The sequence below is a fragment of the Hipposideros armiger genome, unplaced genomic scaffold (genome assembly GCF_001890085.2).
Source record: "Hipposideros armiger isolate ML-2016 unplaced genomic scaffold, ASM189008v1 scaffold_21, whole genome shotgun sequence".
In the NCBI taxonomy this organism is placed as follows: Eukaryota; Metazoa; Chordata; class Mammalia; order Chiroptera; family Hipposideridae; genus Hipposideros; species Hipposideros armiger.
The window spans coordinates 237,634-264,632 of NW_017731371.1; the positions used below are offsets into that span (position 1 = coordinate 237,634).

Below are 26,999 nucleotides of genomic sequence, written 5' to 3' on the forward strand. Positions count from 1 at the left end.
TCATAAATAAAAAAACCTTATCACATAGAGCTTACATAATTTGCCCAAGGGCACATAGCTATTAAGAGAATTAGAATATGGTATCAGCTACTCTGATTCCAGAGTCAAAGTTCTTAGGCAAAATGCTAAATTGCTAAGTAAATGTCAGCTCCATCCCTTCAGATTCTATAAAACTTGGCTATGTGATTTCTATCAACTAGCTACTAACTACCTATTAACTTTATATTAACTAGCTATTTCAAATTTTAAGATCTAAACTCCCAAGAATACAAAATTGTCTTTAGATTTCCTAGAGATAGAAAGCAACAAATCTAATCAAAGCACTCCATACAATTGTAAATGGAACTCAAGACAAAAATAATGTTAGAGGATTGATTTAGTAAACATATTAGCTTAGTGGCTTTCCAATTACCTTTCTCCTATACAATAACGAGTTACACTCTTCAGTATAATACATATATATATATATCTGATATATATATATATATATATATATCAGATATATCATATAAAATATTAAGATTCAATATAAATAAATAAATCTTAAATAAATCCATTACTGGTACAATGAGTGGGTTTATTATTATTTATTAATTTACTTCAAATCAAAAACTGAAACCTGAGGGGTTAATGTTAGACATTAAATAAATATAAAACCTGATAAATCTATTTTCCTTCAAATTCAGAAAATGCTATCATAATCCATTCATTTAGATTGCTTTCTTTAACATTTCAACTTTCCATTGTACTGTGAAATTTGGAGAGCAACACTGCCATCCAGAGGATAGAGGATTGAAAGTGCAGAGCCAGAATAACTGGAAAACTTAATGCAGAGGTTCTCAGGTGGAATCGAAACACTCAGTTGTGTTGTAATCTGTTGTGAGGTGAATTACTATTATAATAATCGTTTGAGTACTAAATATTGTAAATGGCATGCTTAAAAAAAAAGACAGGATTCCCAATAACTTCTCTTTTACCGACTCATTCAAGTAAAAAAAAGCCGTTAGCATTAGAATAACTGTTAGTTCCAGCTCATAATGTTCCCTTTTTAAAAAAAAAATTCACTTTATTGAGGTATGATTGACATACAAAAGTTGCATAATTAATATATACGATGGCTTTGGAGATAAGTATATATCATGAAACCATCACCACAATCTATTCCATTAGCATATCCATCACCTCCAAGTTTCCTCCTGCCCTATTTATTTTTTTTAATGATAAAAATACAAGATCTATTGTCGTAGACAAATTTTAAGTATACAATAAAGTATTGTTAACTATTGGCATTCTGCAGTACAGCAGATCTCTAGGACATATTCATCTTTAATAACTGAAACTTTGTATCCGTGACTAATAACTCTCATTTCCCTCTCCCTCCAGCCCCTTGTAACCACCATTCTACTCTTTAATTCTATCAGTTTAGATTCCTAATATATATAGGTACTATTATGTGGTATTTGTCCTTCTGTGTTTGGCTTATTTCACTTAGCATAATGTCCTCCAGATTCATCCATGTTGTCACAAATGGCAGGTTTTTTTCTTTTTTAAGGCAGAGTAACAGTCCAAAATGTGTATACATTTTTTTATCCAATCACCCATTGATGGACATTTAGGTCGCTTTCATGTCTTGGATATTGTGAATAAGACTGCAATGTACATTAAGCATGGCAATATCTTTTAAAGATCCTGATTTTAATTCCTTTGGATATATTTCCAGTAGAGGGATTACTGGATCATATAGTTTTATTTTTAATTTTTAGGTGCCTTCATACTTTTTTCCATAGTCGCTGCATCAATTTATATTCCCACAAACTGTGCAAGGATTCCCTTTTCTCCACATCATCAGCAATACTTATCTATTATTATTATTATTATTATTATTATTATTATTATTATTATTATTTGTTATTATTGCCATCCTAACAGATATGAGGTAATTTCTAAATGTGATTTGATTTGTGTTTCATAGATTTGATTTGTGTTCAACTTATGTTGAACACCTTTTCACGTACCTGTTGGCTGTTTGTATGTCTTCTTTGGAGAAATGTCTATTCAGGTCCTCTGCCAATTTTTCAAAATGCGTTATTCAGTATTTTTGCTAGTTGTATGAATTCCTTATATATTTTTAAATATTAACCCTTTATCATATATATGCTTTGTAAGTATTTTGTTCCATGTGTGGGTTGCCTTTTCATTTTATGATGGTTTCCTTTGCTGTGCCAAAGTTTTTGAGTTTCATGTACAGTAATATCACTTATTTTTGCCTTTGTTGCCTGAGCTTTTGGTATCATATCCAAGAAATCGCTGTCAATGCCAATGATAGGAAGCTTTTCCTCTATGCTTTTGTCTAGGAGTTTTATGAAATTTGAGTTGATTTTTGTGTATGAGGTAATATAAAAGTCCAATTTCATTCTTTTGAATGTAGATATACTATTTTCACAGCACCATATATTGAAAGACAATCCTTTCCCCAATGTGTATTTTTGACATCTTTGTGGAAAATCATTTGACCTTATATATGTGGGTTTACTTCTGGAATATTCCATCGGTATATATGTCTGTTTTAAAGCCATTGTGATTACTGTAGCTTTTTAATATATTTTGTTTATTTATTTATTTAACTAATTAAAGTATAGTTGGCATACATTATTATATTAGTTTTAGGTGTATGACATAATGATTAAAAATGTATGTACCTTACAATGTGATCACCACAATAAGTCTAGTAACCATTTGTCACTATACAAAGTTATTACAATATTGTTGACTATTTCCCTAGGCTGTACATTACTTCCCCATGACTTATTTTATTTATTCTTTTTAAGACTTTTATTAAAAAATATACTAACATACAATATTATATCAGTTTCATCTGTACACCATAGTTACTCAACATTTATATTACTAAAGAAGTGATCAACTAAGTCCAGCAACCATCTGATATCATACTATGCCATTAGAATATGATTGACTATATTCCCCATGCTGTATGTTACAAGCCCATGACTTACTTGTTTTATACCTGGATATTTGAATCTCTTATTCCCCTTCACCTTTTTCTCCCTTTTTAAAATTTTTAATTATTTTATATAAATTTCAGGTGTAAAACATAGTGGTTAGACATTTGTAGAATTTAAGAAGTGATTCCCCCTGACTAGTTGTAGTATCCACCTGGCATTATACATAGTTATTACCATATTATTGACTACATTCCCTATGCTTTACTTTACATCCCCATGACTATTTTGTAACTTCTTAATCCCTTCATCTTTTTTTTTTTAAGATTTAATTGGGGAATTGGGGGATGGGAACAGTGTTGGGGAATCGGGGAAGGGGAAAAGACAAGTTGCTGTCCTTTTGTTCTTCAATCTAGTTATGGAGGACATTGCTTCATGGGCCCATGTTGGTATTATCATTGCGCTCTTCCTGGGTCAGGCAGATCAGTCACCAGCCACTGGATGGCTGCTCACGGCAGCTCTTGGCAGCTCACACCGGGAGCCCACTGTAGCTCCAATGTGGCAACTCATGGCAGCCCAGCTCCAGTTCGAACTGTTGTTCACGATCTTAGCTGTAGAGGGCACAGCACCACTTGCCCTAGTGTGGGATCCGAACCGGGGCCCTGCTGCTCAAAGCTGGCGTCCCAAGCCAACTTTTAACCAAGGTGCCATTAGGCCAGTCCCCCTTCACCTTTTCATCATGTACCCCGAACCCCTCCCATCTATCACCCCATGTGGCTCCACATATAGTGATTGCAACATTATTGACAATATTCCTTATGCTATAGCCTACAACCACGTGACTACTATGTAACAACCAATTTGTGCTTTTTAACCCCTTCTCCTTTTTCACCCACCCCAATCACCCTCCCATCTGCAAATCATCAAAATGTTTTCTGTATCTATGAGTGTGTTTCTGTTTTGTTTATTTTGTTCTTTAGATTTCACATATAAGCAAAATCACATTGCATCTGTCTCTCTGTCTGGCATACTCCACTCAACACAATACCCTCCAGGTCCATCCATACTGCCACATGTGGCAAGAACCCATTCCCTTCCATGGCCAAGCAATACTCCATTGTATGTATGTATGTACCACCTCTTCTTTATCCATTCATCCATCAGTGGACACCCAGGCTACCTCCACAACTTGGTTATTGTAAATAATGCTGCAATGAACATATGGATGCACATGTCCCCTTGAAGTAGTGAAAATGAAATAACTTTTTCCATCCCTTTCCTTTCAGTCTGTGTGAGTTTTTCAATCTGAACTGAGCCTACTCTGGGCAACATATGTAAGGGTTTTGTTTTTTGATCCATTCAGCCAGCCTGTTTTTTTATTGAAGCATTTAATCCATTTACATTTAACGTAACTATTGATAGATATGTTGTTATTGACATTTTATTATGCATATTTTTTATTTTCTTATATTTATTTATTTATTTATTTATTTATTTATTTATTTATTTATTTATTTATCTTAAAGCAGTCCTCTAAGATTCCTTGTAATGCTGGTTTGGTGGTGATGAGCTACTTTAGCTTCTTCTTGTCTGAGAAGCATTTTCTCTGTCCTTCATTTTAAATGATAGCCTTGCTGGGTAGAGTAATCTTGGTTGTAAACCCTTGCTTTTCATCACTTTCAATATTTCCTGCCAATCCCTTCTGACCTGCAAAGTTTCTGATGAGAAATCAGCTAACAATCCAATGGGAGCTCTCTTATAAGTTATGGGTTGCCTTTCTCTTGCTGATTTTAGGATTCTCTCTTTGCCTTTAACCTTTGGCATTTTAATCATTGGGTTGTTGGAAAAGTCATGATGCATTTTTGCAACAAAAAACATAGAAAAAATACATCATGACTTTTCCGGCAACCCAATATGATGTGTCTTGGTGTGGGCCTGTTTTGTTCATCTGGTTTGAGACTCTGCACTTCCTGGACTGTATGTCTATTTCCTTTGTCAGGTTAGGAAAGCTTTCAGTCATTATTTCTTCAAATAGGTTCTTGCTTCCTCTCTTCTCCTTCTGTTATCCCTATGATGCAAATGTTGTTAAGATTGATGTTGCCCCAGAGGTCTCTTAAACTATCCTCATTTTCTTTTTTCTTTTTTCCTTTTCTTGTTCCAATTGGGTGTTTTTTACTACCTTGTCTTCCAAATCATCAATTCGATCCTTTGCTTTCTCTTCTGATGATTCCTTCTAGTGCATTTTTCATTTCAGTTATTGTATTCTTCACGTCTAACTGGTTCTTTTTTATGGTTTCTATGTCATTTTTTATGCTTGCTATCTTCTTCTTGAAGTTCTTACTAAGTCTCTTAAGCATTCTTATAATCAGTGTTTTGAACTCTGTCTCTGGTAGGTTGCTTGCCTCCATTTCATTTTGTTCTTTTTTTTCTCGAGTTTTGGCCTGTTCTTTCATTTGGAATGTATTTCTTTGTTTCCTCATTTAGGCTGCCTTTCTGTTTGTTTCTATGTATTAGGTAGATCTGCTATGTCACCCAGTCTTGCCAAGTGGCATTATGTAGTAGGTGCTATGTGGGGCCCAGTGACGCAGTCTCCCTGGTCACCTGCACTGGATGTTCCAGGAGTGTCCCTTGTGTGGGTTGTGTGTGCCCTCCTGTTATATTTGAGCCTTGATTGTTATCAGTAATTCAGGGGGTGGGATTGACCCTCAGGCTGATTGGCTGTGGGGTTTGGCCATAGCCACAGCTTACCGGCTACTGTGCAGTGGGGCTTATCACAAGAGTGGGATTCACCACAGTGAGCTCTGGTGACTGTTGAGACTGCCTTTTCAGTGTGCCACTTGTGAAGTTAATTGGGTGGTGCTCCGGTGTGGTCTGAAGCCAACCTCCAAGTATGTTGGTTCTGGGAACTCTTGGGAAGGGCTTTGGTATAGGCCCAGGTCAGCCACTGCCTGTGACCAGCCAGGGACTACCTGGTAGGAGCTACAAAGCAATGCATAGTTGGCTACTGCCTGTGCTGGACCTGTAGGCATGTGGGAGAGGCCACTCTGTGAACCGAGGACAGCTGCCACCAGTACCAGGTGTGGGGTACCTCCAAAAAAATCCAGGACACACCAATGCCTGCTGCCAGTTGCTGACTCCAGTGAGGTTCATCCGCTGATATGCCTTGTGCAGTATGGAGTTGGGTGTGGCAGAGTCTCAGGTAGTCACCAGAGTAGATGGAGTGGAACTCATCAGACCAATTCAAATTCAGATTTGGCCATGGGTGTGGGGGAGGGCTCAACACAGGAAAAATGGCAGCCACCAGCTACATGGGAGGAGAACCCACACAGGGCAAATGGCGCTATCCTCCAGCCCTCACCCAAAGTCAAACACCTCAGTTTGCCCCCCACGTCTCTGATGTCCCGAGTCACCATCCCTCCACCACTGCTCAGGGTGAGTGCCTGCAAGTCTGTAAGGGCCCTTTGAGAGGATGCCTGGGTTCCCACAGCCTTCTGTCTCACCCAGACAGTTGGAATCCCCACTGCTTTTTACAGGCAGATATTGTAGTGGCTCCTCTTCCTGGCACCAGTACTTTGGGCTGGAGAGCAGGGTGTAAGGATGGGGACACTCACTCCTCTGGGGAAAACTTCTGTGGCCAAGTTTCTCCCCCTCCCATTTTTATCCACCACATGGAGGTTTGAGACCAAAGTGTATCATGTCTCCATCCCTCCTACCAGTCTTGACATGGCTTCTTCTTTATATCCTTTATTATTGTAACACCTATGTTCAGCCAGGTTTCAGATGGTTCTCCAGGTTGATTGTTCTATAATTTAGTTGTAATTTTGATGCCTTCATGGGATGAGGCAAGCCCAGTGTTTAACTACCCCACCACCTTGGATATATCCTTTGTAATATATTTTGAACTCAGGAAGTGTTATGCCTCTGGCTTTATTATTTTTGCTCAAAATTGTTCTGGTTATTCAGATCTTGTATGGTTCCATAGGTATTATGGTATTGTATTTCTCTATTTCTGCTTAAAATGCTATTGGGATTTTGATAGTGAATGCATTAAATCTGTAGATCGCTTTGGATACTATGGACATTTTAACAATATTTTTTCCAATCCATGAACACAGAATGTCTTTCCATTTATTTGTGTGTGCTTTAATTTCTTTCATCAGTTTTTTAATAGTTTTCAGTGTATAAGTTTTTCACCTCCTTGGCTATATTTAAGTATTTTATTCTTTGTCATGCTATTATAAATGGGTTGTTTTCTTAATTTCCTTTCTGGGTAGTTCATTGTAAGTGTACAGAAACAAATTGATTTTGTCTGTTGATTTTTTTATCCTGCAACTTTATTGAATGAATTAGTTCAAATTGTGTGTGTGTGTGTGTGTGTGTGTGTGTGTGTGTGTGTGTGTGTGTGTGTGTGGTGGTCTTTAGACTTTTCTATTGGGTTGTCGGAAACGTCATGACATACTTTTTCTATGTTTTTTGTTGCAAAAATGCGTCATGACGTTTCCGACAACCCAATACATATAAGATAATGTCATCTGCAAACAAAGATAATTTTACTTCTTCTTTTCCAATTTTTAGGCCTTTTATTTCCTTTTCTTGCCAAATTGTTCTGGCTAAGATTTCCAGTACTCTGTTGAGTAGAAGGTTTGAGAGGTGGCATTCTTTTCTTATTCCTGACATTAGAGGAACGCTTTCAACCTTTCACTATTGACTATGACGTTAGCTGTGGGACTATCATATACAACCTTTATTATGTTGAGATACATTCTTCTATACCCAATTTATTTATAGAATTTTTATCATGAAAGGGTGTTGAATTTTTCATTTTGTTCATGTATTGTTTTCCTAATTCCATTTGATCTTATATCTCTGTTCTTTTTTAGCTCACGGCACTTCTTTAAGGTGATTATTTTGAAATATTTGTCAGACAGTTCATAGATCTCCATACATTTCGGGTCAGTTACTGGAACTTTATTTTGTTCCTTTGGTGGTGTCATGTTTCCCAACTGATTGATCCTACTACACTTGTATTATAGGCTACACATTTGAAGAGACAGTTACCTCTAGTAGACTTTATAAAATGGCTTTAGCAGGGAAAGTAATTCATCAGTTAGGCTGGCCATAAATCCTGGGTGGGCCAACTGGCAGGGTACACAGGCAGGATGACTGCTGGGATTTGTGGGCAGGGATGGGTTGGTTGGGGAGTCCATAGATGAGTAGGCCCATTGCTGGAATCTGCAGGCCAGCCAGCCTGATGCCAGGGTCTATACCCATACCTTTCTCATAGCCACAATAAAATTAGAGCATATGTGGAGAAATGTTATAAAGGCAAAAAATAATATGATCAAAGCAATAGTAATTGAAAAGGTAAATGATAAAATTCAGCAATCATTTCTATCTATTAAAAGCTACTAGAAAAATAGAAGAAAACTACATGAATTTTATTAGACTACTTACCATAACAAACATCAAATATTATTTCAGATGGTGAAATGTTAAAGCTTTCCCATTAAGATCAGGAACAAGCTAGGGATACTCACTATCACAGTTACTATTTATCTTTTATAAGTTCTAGCAAATGTAATAATACACTAAAAATAATTGGTATAAACACTAAAAGTAAATGTAATTCTCTTTCTGATAATATGATAGTATACCTAGAAATTGTCCTCCATTAAAAAAAAAGACAGGCTAAATGATTGCATAACAAATATACCCAAATAAAAATCCATAACTTACATCTGTACTGGAATTACTATCATAGGAAGAAATGAGAGAACATATTACCGTTCACAAGTGCAACAAAAACCATGAGACTGTATATTATATTTTGTTTTAAAATTTTATACTAGAACATGGTACAAAATTTAGAAGATACAAAAGGGAAAGTGGTAGCCTTTACTTATGTTCCACAGCCACTGACTTCCCTTCCAGGGAGCAAAAACTGCTCTACAATCAAGTAAATGTGGTATGTGTCTGACCATATCCTTCCTCCAACTACACATACATAATCGCATATTATAGGGTAATGCCACATGATTTATTCACTAAAGAATATATTAAGAAGAGCCTTCCATTTCAGTAAATAAAGAGCTGATTATTCTTCTTAATGGATATATTAATTTAATCAGTTGTATGTTAATAGACAGGTTGCCCCCAATCTTTTGTTATTACATACACTTATGTAATAAGTATCTTTGCATATGAGTCATTAATTTGTACCACTATTAACTGTAGCATATTTTTCTAGAAGTTGAATTGCTTGTTCAATGGTGAGTGTATTTAACAGCATCATTGATGTATAACCCACAATAAACTGCACATAAAGTGTATATGTTTTGACATATGCATGCAATGTGATACCACAATCAAAATCAAGATAATGAACATATCAATCACCCCCAAAAGTTTCCTCATGACCTTGTGTGACTTGTCCCTCCCATCATTCCATCCTTCATCACCTATGTCTTTAGGCAACCATTGATCTATTTTTTGTCACTATACATTAGTTTTCATTTTCTAGAATCTTACATAAATGGAATAATACAGAATATAGTTATTTTGTCTGAATTCTCTCTGCATAATAATTTTAAAATTAATCCAAATTGTATCATTCTTTTTTATTCTCAGTGGTGGTCCATTGTGTGTGTGTGTGTGTGTGTGTGTGTGTGTGTGTGTGTATGCCTGTCTGTCTGTGTGTGTGTATACCACAGTTTATTTCTTTGTCTGTTGAATGGAAAATTTAGTTGTTTTAATATTTTGGCTATTACAAATAAAGCTTCTCTGAACATTTAAGCTTAAATCTTTATGTGGACATGTGTATTCATTTCTTTATTGATCTAGAAGAAAGCCTAGATCATACGGCTGTGGATGCATAATTTAATAAACTAATAAACTCTTTCTAAAGTGATTCTACCATCTTACATTCCCACAAATGATGCTTGAGAGCAGATGCTCCACCGTCTCACCAGCACTTGGTATGATCAGACTTTTACATTTAACTATTCTAATAGGTGTGTAATGGTATCAAATTGTGGTTTTAATTTGCATTTCCCTGATAATGATATTGAACATATATTTATGTGCTTATTTATTATCAACTATCTTTTTAGGTGAAGTATCTGTTCAGATCTTTTGCTCATGTTTTTATTGGGTTGTTTATTTACTTATTGAGTTTGGAGAGTTCTTTATATATGTATTCTAGATAAACGTTCTTTATGAAATATGTTATTTGCGAATTTTTTCTCAAATTTCTTTTGAGAAATGTAACTTTTCTTTTTACTCTTTTATCAGTGTATTTTGGAAAGCAGAAGTTTTAGTCTTCATTCAGTCCAATTTATCAATGTATTTTTATGTGAGAGTGGTTTGATGTGTTCTCTAGAGAAACTTGTAACCTGATTCATACGAATACATTAGCATCACTAGAGGAAATGTGCATAGCTTCGTTAGAGTTTGTTAGTAAAAGCAACTATGTAAAGAATCAAAATAATTTTGAGACTGTAGCATCAAAGGGGGAGATGGACTGACATGGAGGCTCTAGACAGTACCATTTCTTGGACAGATGCTCTGAAGTGGGCCTGGTTCAAACGTCCTTTCATCAGAGTCTTGAAATTCTTAATTTTATCTGTGAATTTGAGTTTTGTAAGTGTGGTAGGAGAATAAAACATACATCAAGGGCTTAGTTTCAGGTCATGTGTGGTCCTTTCTCCCACATCCTCCCAGTTGGGTTCTTTAGCTTCCCATTTGCCTGTCTGCGCCCAGCAATTCCTTCCATCTTGTTCCAGCACATGCAGTTAGTTCTCTGAGTCCTGGGGCAAGGGTCCCAGGCACTGTGTGGGTGTGCGCTAATCCTACCAGTATTTCTGTGACTGACGAAGCACCATATTAAATACCAAATAAAAAATTTACCAGGTCAAGAGACACCATGGAAACAAAGAAGAAACTTTTTCCTCCTTTTTGAATGAGGGGTTCAGCATTTTCATTTTGCGCTGGGCCCCACAATTTATGTAACCAGCCCTGGAGTCCTATAGCAGTCTTTACTTCCAGGTGAGCAACCCTCGGCAAGACACTTGGCTCCTCAGAAAGCAGTTTGCACATCTGTAAAATAAGAATAGTAATTCCTATTCCTATCTGGATTTCTGGGAATATTTTGGATAATTCATGCAAGGCGTTTGTCCCAGCATTTGATTCATTTTAACGTTCAATACTACAGGTATTAATTATTAATCAATATAGGATCATTCCCTCATGCCTCCTCAGCCTGCAGGCTAATACCTCAACATAGCCATTCCCACATGCGGCAGCAAATGTGCGTTCGGGTTTTGCTTTAAACGTTCATTATCTTAACTTAAACTTTCTTAACGTGTGCAGGACAATATGCCCATACCTAAGTTATTAGGTGAGGCTGGAATAAAACGCTCTATCTAATAAGGGGTGCTTCTTAGAAGCACAGGAATCTCCACAAACGCTAGATAATCCAGTGTTATAATTTGGTGATTCTAGTGATGCTTTCACGAAAGCTTTTTCGCCTCTTGGGACACAAAATCCAAGGTCTTTACAAAGAGAGTCCAGTTTACAAATGAATATATTAAAATCAGCAACTTGAAAAACTTCTATACGTGGCAACAAACACCACAGGGGGTCCGGTAGACCTCCCGCCCCCGCCCCGCCTGGTTTCCATAGGAACGCGCACGCAGGCGTGTAGCACTCTGCTCCGGAAGTTGTTTCCTTCGAGTTCCGCTCTCTCTTTCAACGTTCGCGTACCTTTTACTTTGGCTGGAGAAAACGACGGAAGAAGTTTGGGCAGAAGAGGCCACCGTTGAGGGGCGTGGCAACGCAATATGGCCGACACAGTTCTCGTGCCGGCAGCTGCGGATCCTCTTCCTACACCGACCATGGCTCAACCAGGGACTTTGAACCTCAATAACGAGGTGAGCACCGAGGTTTGAGAACCTGTGGGGCTGACTTTGCGATCCCTCAGTAGGGCTCTATTGCGTCTTTCTAAAGGGCCCATGATGTTGCCTGGGGCAAGGATAGGGCGTGCGGCTGCAGGAGCTTTTCCGTGGGCCTAGTCTGGCTTTCCGGAATTGGAGCATGGCAGCAGTCACACCTCTTCACGGGTTCTAGGTGACCCGAGCAAAAGCCGTGTCTCTGGCCTTCAGGCCCCATGAATTATTATCTGTGGGACTTTGGGGAGTTCATTTAATCTATAGTTAATGCCCTCGTCTCTAAAACGAAACTTCATGGTAGTATACAGCACCTTCCTCACAGTTTGTGACAATTAAGTTAATTAGAATCTGTCAGGTGTTTGCAGTGTCTGACAATCAACTCTCAGCCCACATTACCTGTCTTTTATTGACTGCCGAAAATATCGGGAAGGGATTGAGAACTGTAGTTTCTCCTAAGAAATTGCTGCTCTTGAATGAGATTGTATCGCTTATGATTATGTACGCTCAGTACCTCATTTTTCTTCCGCCTACTGCCCCATATCTTTGCTTTCATTTACAGCAAAACTTCAAGCGTTGTTTTTATACTTGCTGTCCCCCAGTTCCCCTTCTCTCGTTCTTTTACATCCAGTTTCATCAAGTATTTGCTCTCATCACCTCCACCATAAAGTGCTAATGTCCCAGGCTACCGTTTCTCCCACTGTCCCCTTTCCAGTTTCTGCTTCTATTCAAGGGAGTCATAAGTCGTGTGAAGACTTTAAGAGCAAGCTTTTCTTGAAAAGCAAGGATCAAATGAGGACGGGACAGCTACAGCAAAGGAGGTTCTTTATCCTATTTATTCAGTGAATATGTAAGTGTCTGCTGTAAGCAAGCCACTGTGCGTATTATACAGTTGTGTAAGACATGCTTTCTGTTTTCAAGCAACTTAAACTCAGGTAGGAAAAGGTAAGCAGCACCCACCAATAGTACAGAATAATGCCCAGAAAAACAAGTAGTGCAGAAAAGTTTCCAAAGAAGGCAAAGTGAAGTGAGTGATCTTTGTTATTGGTATTTAAGGATCTTATGCAGGAATTGCAGTCAGTGATTCAGTAAAAGGGAAGAAGGCATTCCAGCAGAGGGATTAGTATAAGCAGGGAAGAGATGATACCCCTTTGATGGTATAGGGCCAGGTAACTTCATTAATGATAATTTGTGGGATGAATTAGGAAATAAAACTGAAGTGTATTACTCCCGTGTACTGCTAGGTTAATAAGTCTGGATTTCATTTGGCAGCGGAGTACAGGATTTATTGAAGAGGAAAACTCTGAAGGTGATTCGCATATATTCATACACATGTTAAACTTGTGTTAGTTCCAGAAAACATTTGGTGGGCTTTTTTCCGTTAGATTACCTATGAGGTATAACAGACTTTAATCATAGTGATGTCCATGGGAATTCACTGGAAATACTAGTGAGCTTCCTATTCAATTTTGAAATTATTCTGAGAGTAGAAATGACACTTATTTACCACTCTTCATCTAAGGCTCTTTCTTTTAATAATTTGCTAATATCCAGGCATCTTCAAAACACTTAAAATTTGACCTTTAGGAAGTCTTCACTAATTAACCTCACTGTTGGCTAGATGTCTATTCTTTGAGCGATCAGAGTGCTTTCTACTTTGAAAACACTTGCTTACCTGTTCCTTTTTGTGTGTATGTCTATCACTTACAACACGTGCTCTATAAATATTTTCTGGATGACTAAATGAACTTACCAAATTAGGAAGTATACACATCTCACACTAAAGTAAATCTTATATTTTCTAATATGAAGATGGGGGAAAAAGAACAAAAAAAGTGTTGATGGAAGGTGTTATTATGTTTTAAATTAATGGGAGAAAAACTACAAAGGGAAAGACAAATATGGATTTGTCTATATAACAATTGAAAAACATCTCTGGGGAGTGGGGGGAAGAGAACCAATTAGGAAAAGGAATACAGCAAATATGACAGATAAGTGGGTAATATCATTACTATAAAATAGTTCATAGAGATTAAGAGAAAATATCTCATAAAAAATTGGTAAAAGAAATGAATTAACTTCTCTAAGGAAGAAATATATCTGAAAAAAAGTTCAAATTCACTATTATCTTTCATGTCTTTCCATTCCTTTTCCATCACTGCTCCATCCTAGTCCAAGTTATACTCTCAGCATAATACTAGCCTCCCAGCTACTTACTGTGACTATTCTCTCCCTCCAGTCTCATCTCCATAGTGTAGCTGGAGTGCTTTCCTCAAAACTTAAGTCTAATTATGTGACTCCCTTGCTTAAAGCCTGTTTGGTGGCTTTCTGTTGCTTTTGGCCTAAACAAGGCCAATCCCTTTACCTTCAGTTATACCACTCCCCTCACCACCACCACCACCACCTTAGTCTCTGTACTTTAGTACACTGGCCTTCCTCCACTATCTAGCATAGCACTCTACAGATTCTTTGCATATGCTGTTCCTTTTACCTGAGACTCCTTTTCCTCTCATTATTCAATTCATACTTCTACTTTACTTGTCACTTTCTCAGGGAAACCTTTTTTGACTTTTGTTTACCACTTATATAAGCTCTTCTAGCACCATTTCTTTTTAAAAAGCACTTGTAATAGTTGTTTAGTGTGTGTTTGTGAATGTGAGAGATTTCTTATTCCATCCACCTAAGTTTTTGCTTACTATAATAGCCTCAGTACAAATCTCTTGAATGAGTAACTTAAGGCTTCATTTTATGATCCTTAATAACTTAAATTAGCTCTTCGTGAGATCCAGGGATCCTATTACCTGCCTGTAATTTGATATTTGTATGTCTGTCTCTAGGACGAAAAGAGTCGATAGGTTTGATCAGATTCCCAAATGTTTATAAATCTCTGGTATTATCTTTGAGATATTGGTACTCATATCTGTGATTTATTTGATTGGAATCTTTGTTTTGTAATTTTTAATTTTTTTCTTTTATAAAGTTATGTGACCCTCTAATAGACAGTATATTTAATTACCTAAAATGTCTTTTGTGAAAATAAAAGCCTATCTATGGAGGCACCTGTTATGCTAACTTTCAGTGTCTTCTACCCTTAATAATTCCATTCTTTTCAAAAATTTCCAAAGATAAAGCCTGACATTTAGAGAACACTCCCTTGCTCTAGGTCCTCAAAATACATTTATTCTTATGAAGTAATGTAAAATTGTACCTTTTTTAAAAAAATAGACTATTAATATTCATCTTATTATCATTTAATGCATGCTTCATCTTCACCAGTACTTTATGTGGAGAAAATATTTAACTGACATTATAGCACCTTTCCTAACCTCTAACATAGTACCTTGTCTATGGGTAGTAATAAGTACGTACTTTTGTTTGACAGATGAAAATATGGAAAGCTCACCTTGAGTCACCTAATATTCAAATGAGGAGGGAAAATGTTGTAAATATAGACTTTTTTCTCCGTTTCACTAGAACTAGAGAAAGGATGCACAATTGAAAACAACATTGCTGTTGTTTTTTTAGCGACTAATTTATGAGAATTTATGAAACTAGAGCGGAATTTGCTGGAGCCATCTGTTTTTTTAGGCAGCACTGATTTGTAAAATCAGGATTAAGAGATGAAACAATCTGATCAGGTACTTGAATTCTCTAGGAGAGCCAATGGCTTTTATATAAAACTGATATTTTGTTATTCTTGATAGCAGATTACCAACAAACCCGTTAGAAAGTTGCTTTCTATTTCCTATGATAGTAAATTTAAAGGTAGAAACTAAAGAGCCAGAGAATGAAATGATTTGCCTCCATATGTTCTGAAAGATAAGAATATAAAAAACTATATGCTTTTAAAGTTGCAAAGCTCCTATTTCATAATTGAGTGTGTACTGTTTTTTAATAATTGTTACTGAAATAGTAAATCAGGGTCCATCCATACAAAGAGAAGCATTTTCTGTTTTAGTTAAACGATTCTGGGAAGATTTGCTAGGTGGCAGCATATTCTCAATAATGATTAAGTTGTAGAGAAACATCAAGCACTCTAGAATTTTTTAAATGTTGCTCATCAAATAAAAATAAGTATCACTGAACAATAAATTATCCAAATGGCCAAATTAGAAGTCCTCCATATAAAACCATAATTAATTTTGTTAACTATGAAAAAATTCACATGTATGGAAAATGATCTAACAAATATCCTTATAATCTACTTCCTGTATTTAGCAGATGTCAGTATTTTGCCATATTATAATGCTTAATTCCACCCACTGTATTTTCTTTCTTAGAAGTAATTACTACCCTTTTAGTGAGTTTTTTCTCATCCATATTTTTCATAATTTTAGTAACGTATATACCCTTGCTTATATATAGTGTATAGTGTTGTATATTTTTAAACTTTGCATGTGTGGTATTATACTGTATAAGTGCCGTATCATACTATGCATATCACTCAAAGTTTCTTTTATCATCAGACATTTTCAGGGTTTATCCATGATAATACATGTAGATCTCCTGCGCTGATTAAAAATAATACATTGTGTATAATTTATACAATATATTATCTCTTATTCAACATTTTATACGAATGCTGCAATGAATAGTTTTGTGCATAGCCTTTTGCTATTGTTGGTGATGTGTCTTCCAGATAGATTCTTAGAAGTAGGATTTTGTTAGGTATTGCCAGTTTCCTCTAGGAGTATACCAATTTGCGTTCCTACTAGCAGTGTATGAGAGTGCCTGTTTCCTCACAGTCTCACCAACAAATTGTGTTGTCAGTAGTTTTTTGTATTTGCCAATCTGATAGATGAGTAATGAATAACCACAAGTTTTAATGTATTCTAAGAAACACACATATACTTAGATTATTTTTAGCCCAGGGAATTCCCCTAGAACAATACTAGCTCTTGGAGTAATTGTTTTCTACTACCCATGGGTTTTTGTTACAGGTTAATTCAAATGAATGGCAAAGTCAGTAGATTACTAAAAAAGGCTGGCTAGTTGACTGGCTAGCAGATAGCCAATTAAGAGTCAATTCACCATCCCCTCAATCTTCATTCAAATTGTCAATTATAAAAATAGTCACCAGGATGTAAAGCGTAGGAGATATAATATTGTAATAACTGTGTATGGTGTCATACGGGTACTGGACATCGGGTTGATCACTTCATAAGGTACATAAATGGCTAATCACTATTTTGAACATCTGAAACTGATATAATATTGTATGTCAGCTGTAATTGGAAAATAAATTATTTTTTAAATGGGAGTATCATAATTTAAACACACCTACTTTAAACTTTTAATAAGAACATTTCACTGCAAAAAAAAGGTCAATTCAAATAACATTTACTTTGTGCACCAAAGTTTGCTCTCAGCTTTGAAGATCAGAAACTTGCTATCATTATCATCCCAAAAGTATAGCTCATTCTCTCAAAATCAAATTCATGTTAACTGTAAGCTTACAATTGACTATATTAAGGAGAAAGGTAGTTTATTAAGAAATATATATCTAATGTAGACAGTAATGCTCACACTTTAAAGCACACGTTTTTTCTTGCCTACTGATCTGCATCTGCTTCTTGGAATGTGGAACCACAGAAAGGGTTTGAGTTGCGTGAGTCAATGTTGGGCTATGACACATCTCTCCCTATAATTGAGTTATTCCAGTACAGTTTGGGTTTCTCAAGTCTCTGAGCTGGGCAACCCTTTTTTGCAATCTTGTTGAGTTGGACACTGCTAGCTTTTGATCTTTTTGGTTCCCTTTCCTGTGTTATGTTGTCTCTTCCCCATATGCACAAATGGTCTTTTCCCAAGTGGGTATACCAGCTTTTCACCTTATTTATGATCATATCTTGTACTGCCTACCCAAGAGGCAATCCAGGTTACATTACTGCATTCAGACTTTACCAGGGGCCATCTGTATGTCTAGGTTCTAGATGACACCTCACTGTCAGCACATGTATATTGTGTGTGCACGCGCATGCACACACATCTTTACTCTTTTTCTTCTGCTCTTAGAGATCAGATTAAATGCCTTCTTTAGCTGCTTGGAAGCACTCAGTTTCTGCTTGTCAATCTTGGTGATCATGACCTTCTGATTTGTCCTTCAATTTGTCTTCAAACTCTTTTCTTCCATTTTCACTTTGTTTCTTCTCTCAGCACATTTCCTTTCTGTCATTATGTCTCTATTTTCAACTTGCTCACAGTTCTTTCCTTCACTCCTTCCCAAACAATATCATACTCTTATTGCATTTATAACATTGATAGCTCTATTTACTATTGATTGGAGAATTCACGAAAGTGTATTGCCCTTAAGCAGTCATTGGCCTTCTGGTGATATTGGTTGTTTTCGGCCAATTTGTCAACTTCTGGGTTATCTGTCAAACAGCTTCATAATTACTGGGTGGCCGATGCATTGGCAGCCCTTGAAATCCTAACTAAAATGCTGTTGGTAGCTGTTTGTCAGCTTTGCAGAAATAAACTTAAATACTTGGAGAAAGCTAAGTGCTTGCAATGAGAAGTGAAACAAAATAGAAGTATAATTCCATTTTTGCATAAAGTAAATATACTTATTTTTTTTAATATACTAAGCTTACCAAATTTTCCTACTGCCTGTACACAAATGCTGAGAAAGTTAATCACCTAGAAAAGCATTTTTTGGCATTGGCATAAACTAAGTACGTGAAGCATTCCCTTTGGTTTTAGAATTCCCTTATGCAGTAGTGACAAACATAGTACTTCTTAAATTGGAATTTTAAAATTGGAGTCTAGCTTTTCCCATGATTGGAATGTAGCCGAGGACCAAGTGTGCCCACTGCTTATTGAGTTTGGTTAACAGTGGTTACTAAATGGTATATAATTTAATGCACCTGCAGGGTACAATTAGAAACATTTGTTAATATATTTTAATGCATAGTTTATCACTTGTTATTAATTTATTTTATGACTGATTTAACTTTCAAGAAAACATCATAAACCCCTATTGTGCTGCTTATGAAATATCGCAATTCTTTTTTTCACTTAAACCTAGTCTAAATGGCTTGTCATTTATGCAAACATGATATTTTTTTCTAAATAGATCTAACTTTGAAATAAATTCCAAAGAGATTAACATATCTAGTGGAAAAGAAACCTGATTATTCTGCATTGTGTTACTGCATTATACATTTGAAACAGTGAATGAATGAGTGAGCATTGCCATCTTCTGGTCATTTATTTAAAAAATATTCATTGAACACTTACCTGTATGCCATTCATTATGTTAGGTGTTAAGATACAATGTTAAGTAAAATAGGATACTTGACCTTCATTGAATGTATAACTTACTAGGAGAAAGACACATTAAACGTAATCAGATTAAAAGTAAAATGTTAAAACAATGGTCATGATAAATTCTAGAGGCACTTATAATTGGGAATTTTGACTCTCTCAGGGAGGCTAAAAAGGATTTTACTGAGAGATGACAACTGGGCCAAAACCAGAGGGATGAGATGTTAACAAGGTAACATGGGGCAGGTGAAAGAGCATTCCTACCAGGAAACAGCAGGTGTAATGACTTGGTGGTAGATATGAGTCTGGGAAGGGTGAAGGACTAAAAGAACGCCCATGTGGCCATCTGAAGAGCTACTGGAAACCACTGAAGAGAGTTAAATAAAGGTATGACATGAAGTCTACGGTTAAAAATATATTCTCACTATGTTATAGGTAAACTGGAGAGGGGCAAGAGTGGACGTAGACAAACCCATTACCAGTCACTGAACCAGGAGAGCAAGGAGGTCAAGACAGAAAAAAAATAAAGTGGTGCAACTTGAGAGAGAGCTAGGAGATAAAATTAACAGGACTTGGTAATATATTTATTGTGAGGGATTTAGAAACGAGAGCTACCTATAATGAGTCCTAGGTTCATAACTGAAAGGACTGTTCCATTCCTGGAAGCAAGAAACACCAAAAAAGGGATGGATGAAGGACATGGACTCAAATGTGAGGTGGCGGTGATTTTAAGCATATTCCAAAGGAACTGTTAAGTAGGCAGTAGCACATTTGGGCCTGGAGCTAAAAGGGAGATCTCAGCTGAAGATAGAAACTGTTGAGTCATCTTTGTTTAGATGGCAAACTGAAACAACATACACACACAAGGTCACTTAGGGCTAAAAAGGGTACTGTGAAAAGAGCTGCCCTAGGACTGTCCCTGAACTTTTAACATTTTATGACTGATTAGAGGTGGATGAGCCTTCAAAGACCAAGATGGAGTGGCTAGAGAGGAAGAAGGAAAACCTGGAGAGGATTCTGTCATATGCCATGGAAATCAAGGGAAAAGTGTTTCAAGAGAAGGAAGTAATCAACAGTGTCAAACGCTGCGAGATTTCAAGTAAAATGAAACCTGAAAAATTCCTGTTAGACTTTTGGAAATCACTTCTGTCCTGGACACCACAGAGTGTAACTCCACAAACTGGAATTGTGTGGCATGCAGAAATGGAGATAGTGCGTTAGGACATCTCTAAAAGCTTGGCTGTGAAGCAGCTGCAAAGAGGGTGTTCCTAGTGAACTTTGTAGGAGGATGTTTTGTCTTATCTTTAGTGGAAATGACTCAAGCATGATACACCAGTGGGAAACGTCCATTTAAGGGATTGGCAGTGCTAGAGTAAAGGGATAGTCTGTAGCTAGGGTTCTAGGGTGCCAGAAAGGATGGGATCCAAAACACAGTTAAAAGGTGAACCTCACATATGTGTAGAGCTATTTCTTATATTGTCACTTTATTAATAGGAAGAGGGTGGGTGATGCAAGTAAATTTGTATTCATGGTAGTAGAAAGATGACTGTACCCATCTGATGTTTATTTTCTCCATGACATTGAAAGAGATGAAGAGGCAGGTCAGACGTTTTAGGAAAGCACACAGAGGTTTAAAGTGGTCATAGTTTAGTGAATTGACAAAAATGTAGGATTGCTAGGAGTTGTAGGGTCCCATTTGAGGTTAATTATGATGACTTTATAGTAGAATGTCTCAAGTATTTACTGGCTATTGGGGTGCTGTGATAAAGAATTCAGAGTGTTGTTCTCATCCTAGATTAACTAGAGGGATTGTTAACTAGAGGGATAGGGGAGCTTAAGGTATTGGCAAGTATTGATCATGTACCTAAACTGGATAATAGAAAAATTAAAAGAAAAGATTAACTAAACTGTTTGAGAGAAAATATAGAGGTCAGCGAATTACTGATCCCAGTGAAGTTAAAAACAATTGTGGTGGGTGGAATTGAACAAGCAAGCTGATAGAAATGGTGATCTCAGCATGGAGTATTTGAATTGATCGTTTTCGAAATAGAATAGTTATGAGTGATGACAGGGACTACAGTGTGACCATGGAAGTGGGTGACTGAGAGGAAATACATTAGGTCATTAGCAAAGAGGAAATCAACAAGTGAGAATATAACATTGGATGGATTATTTAAATGGATGTCTACATCACCCAGAATGATAGCAAAACAGGGTGGAAAGAAATTGTAAGTTGATTGCCACTGTCTTCAATGAAATAGAAGGAGGTGAATGATATGAAGGGTAAGTAAAGGTGTTATAGTCAAATGCAAGAGCATTAAAGAAATAGAATGCTAATTATATTGTTATTTTGGCAAGAAGAATTTGAGGGATTGTGTGTGCCAGGCATTCTTGCAAGGCACAGAAAACACTTGTGTAAATACTGCAAGCCCTTGTCCTCTGGGAGCTCACAGACTATAGAAAAAGACTGTCACATGAGCAATTAGTGACAATACAGTGACATAGATGTATATGGGGAACCCCAAGGATGGAGTGGAAGGTTTCACAAGAAAAATTATATGTGAACTGAATTTTATGTAGTCCCTAAAGTGGAGAAGGGGAAGGAAAAATTACAGAAGGAATTATAAGATGTATGATGGCTCCTAACAATGATAGACAAACATAAACTCAAATGATAGCATCCTGTTATACTAAGTACTATTGTAACATGTAGTTCTTCATCATTAGAATATTCCCATCTCTTGGACAGTAATGCTCTTTTCTGTTCCTAGAGTTCAGTGTTGTTCTCTAATGGGATGACTGAAAGCGTGTGTGTGTGTGTGTGTGTGTGTGTGTGTGTTAGAATGTTGATTTATTCCTTCATTGTTTATAAAGGAAGTTTGATTTCATCAAACAATGAATATAGTTAAACAAAAATTTGGTTAAAATGGTAGACTTAGTCTATAATATAAGGACTCAAAGTATGTTTCTTCTTGAATTAATAGCCTTTCTAATTTTGGCTTTATTCCTCAAAGGTTGTGAAGATGAGAAAAGAAGTGAAGAGAATCCGTGTTTTGGTTATCCGAAAACTTGTCAGGAGTGTTGGCAGACTGAAGTCAAAAAAGTTAGTCATTTAAAGTAATGATCCTATGAGTAATAAAATGTCAAAAGTTGTTTTTATTCAATATTTACATAGTTTGAGGGTGGGACCTGGAGGAATGATTAAATAGCTTACTCATACAGCACTTTGTTTTATATTTAGAAAGGATCGAGTGAGTTCAAATGTGCTGTGTCAGCTTGTCCTTACATGGTTTGGACCATATTCGCTTAAGATACTTGATGAATTCTGCTGTTTTTTCAAAACTCTCTTTTTGGCCTTTTCAGAATGAAAGTCCTTTGGGGTTATGTATGTGTTTCAAGTTATTAGAAGTTATTTTAGGATGTTGATGCAGTTTAGCAAATCTAGTAATACCTTTGAATCATTTATAAAGATTTTCTATCACTTTATTCCTTGAATTGCTCATTAACTTGAAATGTTCAATATCTTGTGGAAATATTTATCAAAACCTTGTGTTCCATCTAAAGTTTTGAAAAACTAATATTTCTTATTTTCAATGTCACAAGTAATAAAAAGTATGTTATAGTTTTTATGCTTTAAGCATGAATACTTACAAAGTCTTCAAATGTGTTTTGTTCTGATTAATTTCTTGTGCTTTCTTTCATTTATGTTTCAGAAGATGCCCCTCATCTCTGATTTAATCAGACGTTGACATCTTTATATATTCCTTTAATTCCAGAGAACAAATTTTTATTTACTAAAACTAGATCCATCCTTTAATTGTAGCTTATGGAACTTACGTGACTTTAAATGCAATGAGCTATTAAGTGATTGATTAAAAATATTATTTGGCCTTCCCACTAAGGAATTGGAAGGAAGCTGTCTGTCAGTGATAATAGTCATTAATATGCCAGGACAGTGCTTATTTTTGCCAAAACCTTGGTTTTGTTGATGAAATTGGGGTATGTGTTGGGTAGGGGAAGGATAATGTAGGATGACAGTGTTTGTTATTTAGCGATTTATCATGCTTTTCTAAAAGAAATGAAGAGATTATAAGTATAATAAATGCTTTTCCTGGCTACATATTATAATGTGTTTTTTGCAGGGGCACCGAAGATGCACTGTTAAAAAACCAAAGACGAGCACAGCGATTGTTGGAAGAAATTCATGCCATGAAGGTAAGGACTTGTATGGGTGTGTTTCTGGGTCTCATGTAAGTCTGTATTTTGTGTATGTTTGGTGTTAACTTATTTGAATATTATTGCAAGTTGACCAAGACTTATTTTATGGGTCTGTTTGGTGAAGAATCTAGCACATTTAGAAAATTGTAATATGTTTAAGCTTGCATTCCCCCCCCCCCTTTTTTTTTGTTATTGAATTTGGTAAAGTACTAGACTAATTTGAGTCAAAACTATGCCAAAGTAAACTCATCTATGTTTCATAATGCCTCATGCCTAACATTTTATTTTTACTGTAACTTTAGGCATGAAATCTAAGTTAAATTCAAGAATTAAAGTGTTCATACTATTTGGTAATGTAGATGGGGATATTGGTGGCTGACATCATGCTTTGCGTATTGCCAACTCAATAAATTTTTGTGTGGTGGTGTCAGCATTTTATTCAGCTCTGTAGTAACTCGAAATAAAATTAGTGTTGGACCAAAATGATCTGTATTTTTGTTTCTTTCAGCCAGACTCTTCACTAGCATAATTTTTAGGTCTTCTCGCTGCTCTTACTTTGTGGAAACTTTCATTTACCAAATGACATACTATTAAATGTCTGGGAGACTGTTTTATTGCAGAACTTAAAAACAACATTTGGTACCAGCAATTATCTTAATTGCAGGGTCATTTTGCATGTATGTTTGACTATTACATTTTGGTGTAAGTTCCAAGTTTTGAGATAGGTAAAAGAACGAGAGAATTCTCTAAAGATATTTTAATTGAATTAGATTATCAAAGCTTCTCACCATTTTTTCCTTTTGAAGGGATGCTAAAGTGTTTTATAGGTCAAAGTTATCACAGTCAATCTGAATAGAAACAGATGTAGGGCATGATTCTTCTTTGGTGTGAGGTAATTTTATTTGTTTTATTGTTTTTTGTGGGGTTATTTTTATTTGTTTTATTTTCATAGTACTCCAAAATTTATGAAATCTATTTGATATACCTTCTTTAATCCCCTTTTTTCCCAGTCATTCTGTCAAAATCCTCTATATTTGCCTCCTTATTATCATTTGTGTCACTTCGGATTATACATCATTTAGGCTTTTTCATATATCTTTTTTCCCCATGAAATTCTTAGGAGAAATAAAATTCTTAGAGATTTTTGTTTTGAGGATAACACTAAGATAGGAAGTTACTGTATACCATATCCCTTTGCCTCTTTCACAATTTCTTAACCAATGTCCTTACTAAATTATTGCATTCCTTACCTAAATTTTTCCCTGTAATTTCTTCTGAATAGTCATTTATGTAGTCCTAAATTATTCAGAGGCTTTAAGCTATTATATAATTTCTAATTTTTTTTTTACCATGGAGAGGATGCCTTATATATAATAAGCGTATATGCAGTGTACGAAGAGTTAGAAAACAAAAGATAGCCATTAATCTTTAGAATACTTCCCTTCTATAACTCTTAATAATGGATTTAATTTAATTAGAAAGTCAGTTGTCCTGTTTGATCTGTGTGAAACTTGTTTGTTGTTATTCTTAAAACCTCATCAGAAATAAGTCAGACTCAGTGACATAGTTCATAGGTTTACAAGGTTACTGTGTCATGCCCATAGTTTTTCTGTTTCTTTTTTCTTTCTGTTTTTTTCTTGTGATTATATAAGACCACTATGGAATTGTTGCATCATAGAAAGCTGAAATCCATAGCCTTATGTAGTCCTCTAATTCATAAAATTAATAGTGTACATCTTTCTTGAATTTGTGGCAATGGTTAGGGTCATCTGAATTGGATGCTCTGAATTCATCTTTTTTTGAAGTGCTGTTTAAAAGCTGGATTAAATTTAAATATAAAAACCAGAAAAAAAAAATAACACTGTACATTTGCTTTTTTTAAATGTTAAATTTTATTCGTCATTTATGATTCTTTTACAAAATTGGTCTACTTTTCTAAAATAAGCAAATATTTAGAGCATTTTTTGTAAAAAAGAAAGATCTGTTACTTCTTTGAAAAGTGTTTATCATGTACATGGGAGTATCAAAGAAATAGTCACAAAACAAAATTCACAGTCTCAATTAAATTTGAAGAAAAACTTCTACTTATTCATTTTTCCGGATGAATTTTTTCCTTGGCTTATATACCACTACATTTTTATAGTCTTGTTCATGACATACTGTCCTATACTTGTTTCCTATGATAATAGGGTATTTTGTTGCAAGATGACTTCCTCGAGAAGAAAACCTGAGATATTTTTAGAAATGGGAGTTTGCCTTTTCTGGCCAAGAAAATAAAAGCCCTGATCTTTATGATACTATGAAATCATAGGTTCCAATTTTATAGACTATAATGCATGAATACCAAGTCTTTGCTGCCTTTTCTAATAGTATTCCTACTTTTAACTTTGATACTAGTATAAATTTTGGCTTCTGAAACAGTTCCCTTTTCTTTGGAAATTGAAGTAGCTTATGAACTTCTTTTTTAAATTTATTAAATTTATTGTGGTGAAATTGGTTAGTAAAATAATATAGGTTTCAAGTATACATTTCTATAATACATCGTCTGTATATCACATTGTGTGTTCACCACCCAGAGTCAGTTCTCCTTCCATCACCATATATCTGACCCCCTTTACCCTCTTCTACCACCCATCTCCCTTTTTACCCTGTGGTAACCATAAACTGTTGTCTGTGTCTGTGAGTTGTTTCTTTGTTTGTTTGCCTTATTCCTTTGTTGCTTTCAATTTTATATTCCACATATGAGTGAAGTCATGTGGTTCTCGAGTTTTTCTTCTATTAAGTTTTTACAGATCCCTAAGTTATTTAGCTAGAGAAGCAGATAGTAAAATTAAGACATATGGTGAAATTAATTTAAATATACAAAAAATTCCTTCCTCGATAATAAAGGTAATATAACTGGCTTTTACTGAATATTTACTATGTGCCAGGCACTATATTGTGTTTTATATTCACCATCTCATGAGGATAGATGAAAATATTCATAGAAGCATTATAATACTGAAAAGTTAAACAATGCTTAGTGTCATTCTTCAAAATTTTTTAGAAATCACTAAATTATAGATTATAAAATATAGAGAAAATAAGATGGGACCATGTATCTACCTTAATGCATTATTTTTATTTATTTATTTAATGTTTTTATATACAAACAGATGTATCACCCTTATAAAGTAGATATGTAATCAGGTAGAGACTAAAGCAACGTGAATTAGAAAACCTTCTTAACATAATACTCATTGTATAGCAAAAATGTTATAGAAAGCAGAAACTTACTATATGTGTATCCTGGGGAGGGGAGGGGTGTGTGTATGTGTGTGTGTGTGTGTGTGTGTGTGTGTGTGTGTGTGTGTGTGTGTGTGTAGAGAGAGAGAACTGCATTTTCACATTCTAAGAGTTTTGAAAATCTTAGTGTGTGTTGCTATTTAATTTTTACAATAATTTGCAATAAATCTTTGTGACATATTTCTGAAGCATTAGAATTCAATTGAATGTGAAAATGAGAGAAAGCTTGTATATCAATTAGTCACAAATGTGCTTTGGAAATTTTGTGAAAGAGTGAAGGATATTGTTAATCCACAGAGATAGTAAGAGGATAGCTGCTAATCGTTTGAAA

General features: G+C 35.6%; 1 protein-coding gene across 1 annotated transcript in view; it reads left to right on the forward strand.

Moving 5' to 3' along the window:
* Window positions 1-11,740: 11,740 nt before the first annotated feature.
* The window catches only part of SRFBP1 (serum response factor binding protein 1), a 56,285-nt gene continuing 41,026 nt past the window's right edge, over window positions 11,741-26,999 (forward strand). Inside the window, 3 exon segments of the mRNA XM_019635419.1 lie at window positions 11,741-11,887; window positions 22,180-22,268; window positions 23,308-23,380. Coding sequence (XP_019490964.1) covers window positions 11,798-11,887; window positions 22,180-22,268; window positions 23,308-23,380 — 252 coding nt within the window. The 5' untranslated portion in view covers window positions 11,741-11,797.